The following is a 12,011-nucleotide window of genomic DNA, read 5'->3' as shown; positions in this document are numbered from 1 at the left end:
TCTTCTGGTTGTTTTTCTGCTGTCTGGTGGATGGCGGTGTTTTTTCTGTCTTGTCGACCAGTAATGATGGTTTCTATATCTCCTGCAGGTCAGGCAGTGTTACTTCTGATGTGGTCTGACTCATTTCTGGTGAGTTGGTAGGTAGGTATGGAGGACTTGTGGTCCCTCCATGGAGAATGACTGCTAGAGGACTAAGAGGCAGATCAGTGGAGGGGTGAGAGGACTGCTGGCCCACAAGTAGTGACTGTCAGAGGACTAAGTGTACTTGAATTTATGCGGGCTTCCAAATTCATGGTTGTTTATCCTGCCTTGAGGAATAGCCATGGGAAGTCACCAGCCACGCAGAAGAAGAAGAGGATTCCCAAGCCTGTGTGGCTTTCTGGTTTTGCTTTTGAGTAAGAAAGTCTTGTCTCTCCGTGAGTACAACTAAACCGGTCAATTTTGTTCACCACAGAAATCAGGGAGCAGAGCCTCACATGGCTCCCAGGGCATGGTGAGAAGCAGCAAGAGAATTCCTGCCTGGCACCTTCTCCAGGGGAGCAGTGCTGCACTTTCACCGGGTGAGCTCTGGTTCTGCATGAGTGCATAAGTTTTTGGTCAATTTCCTCACCACAGGAAGCAGGGAGAAGGACTTTTGTGCTTCTCCCCACATGGTTGCAAGGGCAGGGAGAGAAACAGCAAGAGAATTCCTTCCTGGCACCTTCTCCAGGGAGCACTGCTGCACTTTGTCAAGGTGAGTTTTTTGGGGCTGTGCATGACTGCCAATGAAAAGAGGCCAATTTTGCTCACCACAGAAAGCAGGGAGCAGAACTTGTGCTCTGTGCCTGACAGGGCTACCAGGGCAGGGCGAAAAGCAGCAAGAGAATTCCTTTCTGGAACCTTCTCCAGGGGAGCAGCGCTGCACGTTCCCAAGGTGGCTTCTTTTGGAATGTGAATGATTCCAGGTATGAGAGGTCAATTTTCTTTTTCTCCGAGCAGAAAGCAGGGAGCAGAACTTTTGTGCTGTTCCTTACATGGCTGCAAGGGGAGGGTGAGAAACAGCAAGAGAACTCCTTCCTTGCACCTTCTCTGTAGGACAAGGCCTCAAGGACAAGAGTCCAAGTACTGATAGCCTGATGAACAGAGACTTGTTAGAACTTGTAGGGCACAAGCCCTGGGAGCAAAGGAACAAGCTAACTGCAGACCCCTGAGCCGTCACAGTTGAGGAGGCAACCAGACGGACAGAGAAACAAAGTAGCCAGATAAGGGAACAGATGGCGCCGATATGTAATTAAGAAAGCTGCGTAGAAAGAAACTCCCTAACCTTGGAATAAAAATTATTGCTAGGTCAAGATAAACTAGTAAGTACCTATTGTTCTAACGGTGTGCCTTAAATATTAACCAATCAGTGTTTCTTACGCTTAAGATTTAACCAATCAGTGTGTAATATGTAGAAGGTAGAAACATATATAATTGTAAGAAAATCACTAATAAAGGGACAACTTGCTTGCATCAAGCTGCGTCCCGTCTCTTCATTCGCTGCACTTCTCCAGGGGAGCTTTTACTTTTCCAAGGTGACTTCTTGGGTCTGTGTAATATTGCAAATGTGCCGTGTCAATTTTGCTCACCACAGAAATCAGGGAGCAGAACTTTTGTGCTGTGCCTCACATGTCTGCCAGGGCAGGTTGAGAAGCAGCAGGGGAATTCCTTTCTGGCACCTTCTCCAGGGGAATTTCCCATTTCCCAAGAGACTGCTGGTGCCGGCTGCAAGGGCGCTCCCAGATAAAGGGTGGTCTTGTGTGATGTTGGGGTTGGAATTGGTGATGTCTCCTTTCCTTAGTCTCGTTAAGGCTTTGCAGTGACAATTTGGTGCTTCGCTCCTATTGCTCTTTTGTCATATCGCTCACAATAGCTACTGCTGTTTCCTTTTATCATATTGCATGCTATTTTCCTGTATTATAATACAAGAAACTACCTTGGATATGTTTCAATGATTGATATATTTGATCGATTTGATGTGGAGTTCATCTTTGCTGGGTATCCAGTCAGTCAGCAAGACATAATTTGGTGTAGTGGGCAGCATATGAAGCAAAAATGTCTTTATTTAGGAAAAAAAAGGTTCCTCGACTTGCTGTTGTCAGGTGGGAACCATTGCCTTATGGTGTTTGGGCCAGAGTGGTCTGGTGGTGCTGGGCAGTTGGGCCATGCCAGGGACAGAGGGACGGGAGTAGGGGAGGGGGCGGGGGAAGGGGTTTAGGGACGGACGGGTGGGAATTGATGAAGGATTTTAGGGATGGACCGGGGTGGGCGGGGGTGTTTGTGGGTATGGGGGTGGTGGTGGTAGGGGTGTGTGTGTGCCCCACCCCGCAGCTCCCCTCGGCTGCTTCCTCCTCACCAGCACCTGCTCAGCACCCCAGAGGGGCTTCCCGGAGAGTTCCCGGAGAGCCGGGGAAGGGGCTGTCCTGCACCGCCCTCCAGACGGGGGCCACGCAGGCAGACCCCCGAGCCCCGCCGAGGGAGGGCAGCGCCGCTGGCCGCCCCCCTCCCGCCGCGTCTCCTCACCTTTGCCCCGCGCCTCGCGCAGCCAGCGACCCCGACCGCCGCTCCCACGCGCGCACAGCTGGCGGGAAGAGGCGGGCCCCTCGGCCTCGTGCCCAGCACAGGCTTCGCTGCAGGCCTACGAGAGGTAAAGCCGGTCCCGGGGCACCATCTTGGTGAAGAGGAGAGAAGTGCGTGACCTGCCAACACAGGTGTGGCCCCGCCCCCATGTGCCCTTTGGTCGGTTGCTATGGGAACGAGTCGGGCTCTTCCCCTAGCAACCGGCTGACAAAGGGCACACAGGGGAGGGACCACCCGTATGTTGGGAGGTCACACACATCTCTCTTCTTGACCACGATGACGGCAGGCCCCTCGGCCTCGTGCCCAGCATAGGCTTAGCTGCGGGCCTACTAGAGGTAAGGCCGGTCCCGGGGCACGTGGTGGCACTGGCCGCGCGGGGCGGGCGGTGGGGGTTGGGGGTATAGCCTCAGCTATAGCGGGAGGAGGGTGCGGGCCCGTCTCTGCGGCCGGGCGGGTTGCGCTGCCTCCAACAAGACAGCGGCAGCAGAGAGACGGGCTCCGCAAGCGGGATGTCCAGCGAGCACCCGACTGCACTCTGTGGTCTCGGCCTTTCCCATTGGCGTGGTGTGGCCCACGTGCCGCCAGGGCAACCCTCTGCAGCGAGCGGGGGTGCGGGGGCTGCGCGGAGGGGCTCGGCCCACCGGCCTCCTGCACCCGCCCAACCTGCCGGCCTCCCCAGCCGCTCCCCCACGCAGTGGCCGCCCCGCACTGCGCCGGCAACGGGGAGCGCTCCGGCGGCACCCAGGGCACGGACAAAATCCCTGAGTCACGTCGCGCTCCCCCTGTCTGTGGCGGCTGCCCCGCGGGTTGGTGGGAGGGCCGGGGCCACCCCCGAGGGGACAGGGCTGCGGGGGGCGGTCGCCCAGTCGCCTCCCCGCCGCTCTCCGGTAACAATGGTAACTTTTTCTTTGGTAGGATAAGGGCAGTTGCTCTCGGTCAGGTAGCTAGTCTTTTTTTCCCAATGCACATTAAGCTGCTTCTGAAGAGGGTACGGCCTATTGGAAGAGAGATCTGTAACCCTGGATTTTACAGCTGTTATCAGAGTGCAGAGCCATCCCAGATAAGCCCCCCTGTGCGGTTCACACCTTGTCAAAGAAAATCAAGATGTGCTATTGGTTACAGTATTTCCGCTGATACTGCCTTTCCCAAAACATACTCTTCCCTTTGCATATAGAAGCATGTTAAGCTGATACAAGTGCACTTAGGATTGTGCTGCTGCGGGGATCCAGGTCATTCACCCAGGCCGCTACCAGTCAGGTGGTTAGAGCAGTCAGCAGCTGCACTGAGACCAGTCTAACATGTTCAAACTGAATGCGAGCGTATGGCTGAAAAAGTTCATTCGCCGTGGCTGTGAGGGTATCTGACAATTTGATCTGTGGGTTTCTGCAAAATACCCACTTCATGTGAAAGCATTGTTTCTCTTAAAAAAAAAAAAAGAAAAGTACTAAACTATGGTTCACATTTGTTTTGTGTTCAAGAATGCTACAGAAGAAAATCCTCAGGCCTATACTGTGCAGAGCTTATCAAATGAACCTTACAGCAGGAGAGCAAGAGCCTGGCAGGTGTCCTCGTGGCTGTTTTGAAGCTGACAAGCAGTAAAGGCAGGATCTGGAAACTGCCTTTGCACTTCCCTTGCGGCCAGAAAGAGAGAAGTTGCAGATCCGTTGGTCCCATCCTTAGCAGGAGTGGGCACCCAGGCACGGCCTGAGCAGACACTATAACAAGAAATACAAGCCTTTTAGCCCCTGTGGATCAAGCACAAGAGCAGCCTTCTTTCTGCAGCATTACCCTTAGGGAAATGCTGTGACATCCTTGACAAAGACATGCACTGCTGCAGAAAGTCCGGGGCTTTTCTGAAGTGGGCTGGGAAAGGCATGTTCACCCAGCATGTAAGGAGTCTCACTTGTCCAAGAGCATGTCACTGAGAGGCCCAGAGCCTGTAAAACTTTTGCAACACGGGTCTGTGCAAGAAGTAGGGAGGTGTTCTTTGTATTAAAATATGAAAACAGATAAAGTAGAGACAGGAAAGTAAAACCCAGCTGCAGGATTAGGCCTCTCTTCCTAATGTTCCTAACCTTGAGAGAAGAAACTGTTAGGCTGCATGATGTACTGTAGTGGGCTTTGCAGGTAGTTTTTTTGTTTGGGTGATTGTTTTTCTGGGGGGGGGGGGGTGGGGTGGGGTGGGGGGGAGTTCTAGAAGCAGTTCCAGCAGAGTCTGCTACCAGGAGGCTGTGGTATTTACTGTGGGCTGTGAGACTGTACGTGGAGCGGAAGGGAAGGTCACGCTCGGTAGAGCCTGTTGTGGGAGGGATTGCAGAGGAGCTGGAGACACCAGGAGCTGCTCTCTGGGCCCCAGGTGCTCATGCTCGGTTGGTAATCAAGGCGTAAGTTTTTCAGGAAGAGGCAGCATCCTGGGCTCTTTTTTGTTTTCTCTCCAGGGTTCCACAAGGGTCTTGCACTGCCTATGTGTACCTTGGGAGACTGGTTTTAAAACTGCACGCCATTAATACTTGATAGATTAATGAGAGTATGCTTTAACAGCTTGGGGTGTCCCCCTTTCCAAGAGGCTTCTTAGGTTGCACATCCTCTGCCTTCTTAACGAGGAGCTCTGGTTTTGATGCCCGCTGTGCTATGAGGAAAAATCCCCCCTGAGTTTCTGTGTGGTTCAGCAAGAGAACAGGGCAGCAGACTGGCCCTGTAGGCGCTTCTCAAGAGGCCGGCTGGAAAAGTGCTCAGTAAACACGTCTTTTGCCTTCCTGGAGTGACTTGTGTGCATCTTGAATGGTGCTGGTAATAGCGTTGCCTCCTCTGTCTCTTCCAGTGGCATACCCAGATTGTGTGTGTGCGTGGGAGGTCGACGATGAGCTCGGTGGCACTTTTGACCCAGGAGAGCTTTGCCGAACACCGCAGTGGCTTGACGCAGCAGCAGGTGAAAGGTGAGAAGACACAGCTGAGTTCCTGTGATGTGCCTCTAAATAGAGACTGCGCAGGCAAGGTTCCTTGCTGTTAGCCAAGCTCGCTCCATGCCTCCGGCTCCCCCTAAGTGTCCAGGCACGGCGTTCGCCATTCCTAGGCTGGCGGCCTGCCAGACTCTGGCTTTCCACCCACAGGAGCACATCGGTGGTGCTGCACAGTGCAGGGCCAGGCGGAGGCAAGCCTCAGATCTTCACAGAGCTCTGGCTAGCAACGCTGTCAGCCGTGGGGCAGGGCATGTGCAAGCATGGGTCATTGGGCTGCAAGAGAGCCTCGTGGGATCAGTGTGCTGGATTGTCACTTCCTCCTTTGCTCAGCCAGGTGTTGGGGAAAGTCATTATAACCGTATTGACTGACTCACTGATGGGTCTCGGCACCCATTCTCCAGCTGCGAGCTGGCCCGCTTGGCACAGCCCAGTGCACAGCTGAGTCGAACATAAGCTACAGGCTTTCCCTGGACTCTGCCCCAACTAGAGTGCTTCTGCTTCTCTCTGCCTTCTTCCTGGGCATGTGTCTGTCTTGTCCCCTTCTGACCTACAGCCTTGCTGTGTCCCTTTGATTTCCTTCTGCTTGGCCTGTTGTCCCCCGATCAAGCTCCTCTCAACAAAGTTGGCCATAATGTGCTTGTTTGCTGCCACCATTCACTTGCACGGTTGCTTCCTGCATCCATGGCGGCACCTACTGCAGTCTGTGCTGTGCTGAGCTCAGCTGTGCTCCCGACTCGGCTGCTCTCCACAAGCATAACTGTAGCAGGATGAATAGTAGTGCACAAGTCCTTTGTTGTCCCTCTTTGATGATGCCTCAATAGAGTTGCACTGCCTATGAATGGGGGCGTTTCTGTGGGGAGAGCATCTCATTTGCCTTGTTTGCTTCACCGCAGTAACAGCTTTAAACTCTGAAGAAGAGAAGGATCCTCCCACCTACGAGGAAGCCTTCCCTGCGCTCCCTGAGAAAGCACCATGTTTGGAAGCTGCCCGGGAACCTGCTGGGCCCTGGAGCAAAATCCGGCCAATAAAGGCTTCTGTCATCACTCAGGTTGGTGGGAGTGGGTGTCTTATCTCCCTCCTTTTCATCCCTCCAAAAAGTAGGTGAAGTGAAGCTTTCCCTGGAGTATGAAATCCCTTAGTGTGTCAGAGTAACTGCCTCTTTGCTGTCCTTTGCCCTGGCGCACAAGGAAGACTGAAGCTGAATGCTAGGACTGCTCTGGAGGGGGAGGGATGTGTTGAAAAACTGCCCAGACAAAGCTCTGCATCCCTGTTGCACAGATAGCTGGAACAGGCCTGAAGGGAGGATTGCAGAGGGAGGCACTGACAATCCAAAGCACACTGACACCTTGCTGTGCCCTGCTTGTGTCTGTCCCGTGGCTGAGCAGGTGTTCCATGTGCCACTGGAGGAGAGGAAATACAAGGGCATGAATCAGTTTGGAGAAGGCGAGCAGGCCAAGATCTGCCTTGACATCATGCGGAAGACGGGAGCTCACCTGGAGCTGTCTCTCGCAAAGGACCAGGGCCTTTCGATCGTGGTCTCTGGCAAGGCGGAAGCAGTCACGAAGGCTCGGAAGCAGATTGTCGCTCGACTGCAGACTCGGGTGAGGGCATCTAACTGTTTCTGCCTTCGTCTTTGCTCTTCCCCAAGACTCGCAAATGCTTTGAGACCCTTGGGCCCGTGTGCTTGTAAGCCAAAGAGGTATGACTAATTCAGCTTTGCTGTACGTTTTCAAAGCACCCAACTGGCAATTTGGAATGGGAATGAGGCTTAAAATAGGGTTCCAAGGTAATTACAGGCCGTGGTGTTGCATGAAGCGTGGAGCCTGCGATCTCTGGAACATTTGAGTTGCAACCAGTGACTTTGTGCTGAGGTGCTGGTGCTGGAGGGGGTGCAGGAGCCTCACACACAAAGCTAGTAGTGTGTGAGAACGGGACTGTGCTTTTCCTGAAGTCCTTCAGAGGAGAACGTGGAAGGCTGGGAGAAAGAAAAGTAGAGGAAAGGAAGTCCTGCCAAAAGCCAAAAGCTTCGGGTCAGGGTTCTGCATTGTGTAACTCAAGGCACACTGGTAAGGAGCCACAACCCTGTTGTTTCGGTTGCTTCAGTCCTCTAGGTTTTGATCTCTTACCTTAAGGTTCTTGAGCTCATAGTCAAGGTGGTAGCTCTTGTTAGGATGTATCGCAGCCAGGTGTTGCAGTGTGTTTTAAAGTATAATGCCAAAGGTAGGTAATGCAATGTTAATACCATGTCTGCTTAGCGCTGTTCAGCCCCTGTGTCATACCCTGCCAGAGGAAAGAGAAAGGAACGAAACCCTACATCCACAATGTGCATCTGAAAAAACAGTTCAGGTCGTGCCGCCACAGACCCGTGAGCCACTGTTCTCAAATATAGCTCCTTCTGCCCTGGCCCCAGGTCTGGAAGGTGTGTCTGTATTCCAGCTTCTCTTGGGCTTGGCTAGCTTCAGGACAGGAACACAGAGCTGAAAAGTCACACCGAGTGATCTTTTCTTCATCCTTTATTTTTCCATTATAGCTTGAATGTTCATTGTCTGATTGCTGTTAGTGGTTGCCTAATCACAGGGATCAGGAGCACGATAGCAGTCATCAGCTACCAGACCTGTAAAAACTCAGTGAGAAGGGAAGAAGTCAGGAAGCCCTTGTATAGAGCAGCCCTTTAATGGTAGATTGAGAAGGACCCCTTTTGCATGCGGGGCCTTCTAGAAGCAGTCCCAGGAGCAGCATGTGCTACACTTGAAGACGCCTTAGCACTTAAGTAGCGGTAAGCATCTGCTAGCTGCCTGCCTCCTGCAGTAGGTTTCTGGTGTTGAATTTCTCTTTCCTAGGAGTCATACTGTACGTCTTGCTCTCTGTAGCCTTGGCAGCAGATGCCAGAGTTCAGATAAACTCCAGCTGTGCGCTGCCATCTCAGTTGTTGCCTGGTGTCTTACACTGGAGGAGAGGCACCTCCTCGTCTGTGTCGGAAGGCCTTTGCTAATTCAGAGTACTGCTCCTGTGCAAACAGAAGGGTTTTGAGGGAAAGGTGGGCTTTATACTCCTGGCATAGAGGCACTGTAGATCAGCTGGTACAGTGTCAGCCCTCAGACAGAATGTGCTGGGAAGGCGTTGTGTTTGCTCTGAGGAGCAGTACCGCTGAGCAGCGTCTACCTTGCTTTCCCTGGCTCTGTTCCTGTGGATCTGCCAGTGCAGGCAAGGCTTTTCACAGATGCTTGGTTCTTCTGCCGCAGGCTTCAGCGACAGTTGCCATCCCCAAGGAGCACCACCGTTTTGTCATTGGAAAGAAGGGTGAGAGGCTGCAGGACCTGAAGCTCAAAACTGCAACCAAAATGCAGATCCCCCGCCCAGATGACCCCAGCAACCAGATCAAGATCAGCGGCACTAAAGAAGGGATTGAGAAGGCCCGGCACGAGATCCTGCTTATCTCCGCTGAGCAGGTACCTCAGTACTGTGATCTCTCTCATGGCATTAGCTGGTCAGCCTTTTTGCTTCCCCACGGTATAGTCGGAGTTTGTAGCCACCGTGGCTACAGTCAGTGGCTAACGTTAGCCTGAACGGAGACGTATACTGTGCCACTCGCCGGCTGTATGAGCACCGCTGCCAGGTCCTGAAACTTCTTGTGCTGCGTTTTGTCCATCTCTGAAGCCCAAACAAGCATTTGATAGTTGAAGTGAAGCGTCTTAGGTGCCAGCTGGGATAAGGCAGGAGATCACAGGGGTGAATATCGTAAACAAGGAGCAGCAGCAGCAACCGTATTTGTAGATTGAAAGAGGTGGAGATCTACAAGCCCGCAAACTGAGAAGGTTGCTTGGGCCAGAGTGTCAGGCAGGACACCCCTGGGAACTTAGCTGTGCCTGGCAGAGACTGTAATATAGAGGGCAGTTCCCACCAAGGTCTGTTGTGGGCTCTTCCAGGATAAGCGTGCCGTGGAGCGGCTGGACGTGGAGAAAGTGTACCACCCTTTCATTGCTGGCCCTTACAACAAGCTGGTGAGGGAGCTCATGCAGGACACAGGGACGCGCATCAACATTCCTCCACCCAGTGTCAACAAGACCGAGATAGTCTTCACCGGAGAAAAGGAGCAACTAGCCCAGGCTGTGGCTCGCGTTAAGAAGATCTATGAGGAGAAGGTACGGATGGTCCATAAAGCTTCCCACCTTCCCCTGGCACCCGCTCCTAGGCACTCTTCCCTTCTTGTTCTACTTTTGTGCATCCCTCGGTTGCCTCTGGCTCAGCAGCCCTTGCAGTACATGACCCCGAATCCTACCGTTTCCTCACTCGGCAGAGTGGGAGCTGGGCTGATACTATCCGGGAGGTGACAGATTTCTGGCTTTTCTGTATCGTGGGAATTAGCAGGCCACCAAGAGCTCCCCTGGCTCTTGTTCACACCGGGGCTACTAAGGAAGGAAAGAAGTGTGAAGTCTACAGTGGTGGCCAGCTGACAGTATCAAAGCTGCTACATAAGCAGAAGTTGCTGAAGAGCGAATGTCACTCCAGTTTATTTCCCACAGCCAACGCTGCTGTGAATATCCTTGTTGTGGGTTGCTGGGCTGTTTCTCCTCGTGGTTAGGTCTGTATTTGTACCGGTCTGGATTTCAACAATCGGCTTATAGCCTGCACAGTGTTGCATCACAGCACTGCCTGGGAGACGGCTGGGAGTTGAACCCTGTTGTCCAACGGGGGGACGGGGACGACGACAACGACATGCCTCTGTGTGTGTGTGTGTGTGGTCTCTTGCATGCCGTGTCCCAGGGAGCTTGACCCAGCATGCTAGTTTTGTACTTCCCCTGTGAATTTTTGAGCACAAGGCTTTCTGTAGGCAGGGGTCCAAGGGGTGCTAGGGTACTGCCGAGCCACTGTGCTCAGCTTGGCTTTGCTCTTTGCTGGGTGCAGAGTTTGACTGCATCTTGTGCCTCTTCCTGTCGCTCTTGTCCTTCCCCGCCCCCTTGTGATTGATGCCTCAGTGTCTCTGCCCCTACAGAAAAAGAAGACTACTACTATTGCAGTGGAGGTGAAGAAGTCCCAGCACAAGTATGTCATCGGCCCCAAGGGGAATTCCCTGCAGGAGATCTTGGAGAAGACTGGAGTCTCTGTCGAGATCCCACCCACTGACAGTAGCTCGGAGACGCTGATACTGCGAGGCGAGCCTGAGAAACTTGGGCAAGCATTGACTGAAGTCTATGCAAAGGTACTGACAAGATGGGCTAGGCCTCCTTTGAAGGTCCCGCGAAGATACATTTGTGAGCACTGACAGGTGTAGCGGGGGTGGTCTCTCTTGGGCCATTAGAGGTGCAGCTTAGAAGTCAATACCGGAGGTGCAGCATGGGAATTGGAACTGAATTGTTGTGAAGGCCTCTCCCAGTTTGTCCATCAAACAGCTTCTCTGTTTTTCTGTCTCTCAGGCCAACAGTTTTACCGTCTCCTCGGTCTCTGCCCCCTCTTGGCTTCATCGTTTCATTATTGGAAAGAAAGGACAGAACCTGGCCAAAATAACTCAGCAGATGCCAAAGGTATGGATGAGCTGGTTAGCTTAGCACCCCCGGCGTAGAAAAAGGTTTAGTCCAGATCACTCGTCACGGAAGAGAGAGGTGTCTTCTAGCGTGGGTAAACCCAGGGGGAAATGACACAGATCTTTGCTGTTCAAGGGAACCCTCTCTTTTACTGCTGCAAACACTGCTCCTCCTATGTTATTGTCATGGGTTGAGCCCTTCCAAGGAAGCTTTATGTGGTGCTGTTTTGAGAACTGATGTAGTAGGATACCTGGAAATGGCGAGTGCAGCGAGGCTTCTCCCTGGTGAGTTAGGCGGTATCTAGATAAAGGCTAGATGGGTAAACTTCTCCAAAGCCCTTGCAGAAACTGGGACAGCACCAGAGCCTTGGGCTCTAGGCACTGCCATATGGCCGAAATCGTTAAGTTACTGACTTGTAAAATTGTGGGGATTTTGTTTGGGCTTTTTGGGAAGGAGCGCATCTCTTAGTGGCAGGGATGGATGGTGTAGGCCTGACCAAGAGCATTGGCCTGGCTTGGATCTTGGCAAATTCTTAAGAGATCCATTGTCTTTCACCTCAAGGTTCACATCAAATTCACTGGAGGAGAGGATAACATCACTTTGGAAGGACCTACAGAAGATGTGCATGTGGCTCAGGAACAGATTGAAGCCATGGTCAAGGAGCTGGTGAGCTGGAGTTACTAGTTCCGGTAAGAAACTGGGGGAAGAAGGGGCAACAGAGCAGAGGGCCCCTGCTTAGGGCCAGAAAAAATTAGAACTTGGTTTTTGGCAATTGTTCATTGAAACACGTACTTTGTGTGCTAACGCAAACTGTCAGCATTCCTAGAGTTGTATGTAACATGCTGCCTGTGTGGCTGAGGGCTGCCCAGCAAGTGTGATGTGTGTGAGAGACACAGTTTAACTGTGAAGTGAGTGGGGAGTCCCGATCTGC

General features: G+C 52.7%; 1 protein-coding gene across 1 annotated transcript; it reads left to right on the top strand.

The window, feature by feature from the left end:
- Positions 1-5,399: 5,399 nt before the first annotated feature.
- LOC129734968 (vigilin-like) lies at positions 5,400-11,119 on the top strand. Its single transcript, XM_055700378.1, has 7 exons — positions 5,400-5,534; positions 6,452-6,606; positions 6,944-7,159; positions 8,801-9,007; positions 9,485-9,700; positions 10,552-10,758; positions 10,973-11,119. The coding sequence occupies exons 1-7, from the start codon at positions 5,459-5,461 to the stop codon at positions 11,102-11,104; spliced, it is 1,209 nt and encodes a 402-aa protein (XP_055556353.1). The 5' UTR covers positions 5,400-5,458; the 3' UTR covers positions 11,105-11,119.
- The last annotated feature ends 892 nt before the right edge of the window (positions 11,120-12,011 follow it).

Source organism: Falco cherrug, unplaced genomic scaffold, assembly GCF_023634085.1.
Source record: "Falco cherrug isolate bFalChe1 unplaced genomic scaffold, bFalChe1.pri U_21a, whole genome shotgun sequence".
In the NCBI taxonomy this organism is placed as follows: domain Eukaryota; kingdom Metazoa; phylum Chordata; class Aves; order Falconiformes; family Falconidae; genus Falco; species Falco cherrug.
Note: the sequence above shows the minus strand (reverse complement) of the source record. Positions and strands in the feature narration are given on the sequence as shown.

Coding starts and splice junctions, on each gene's coding strand:
- LOC129734968 (XM_055700378.1), top strand. CDS start 5,459: ATGAGCTCGGTGGCACTTTTGACCCAGGAGAGCTTTGCCGAACACCGC. Junction 6,607..6,943: donor AGGCTTCTGTCATCACTCAG/GTTGGTGGGAGT, acceptor GTGGCTGAGCAG/GTGTTCCATGTGCCACTGGA. Junction 9,008..9,484: donor TGCTTATCTCCGCTGAGCAG/GTACCTCAGTAC, acceptor GGGCTCTTCCAG/GATAAGCGTGCCGTGGAGCG.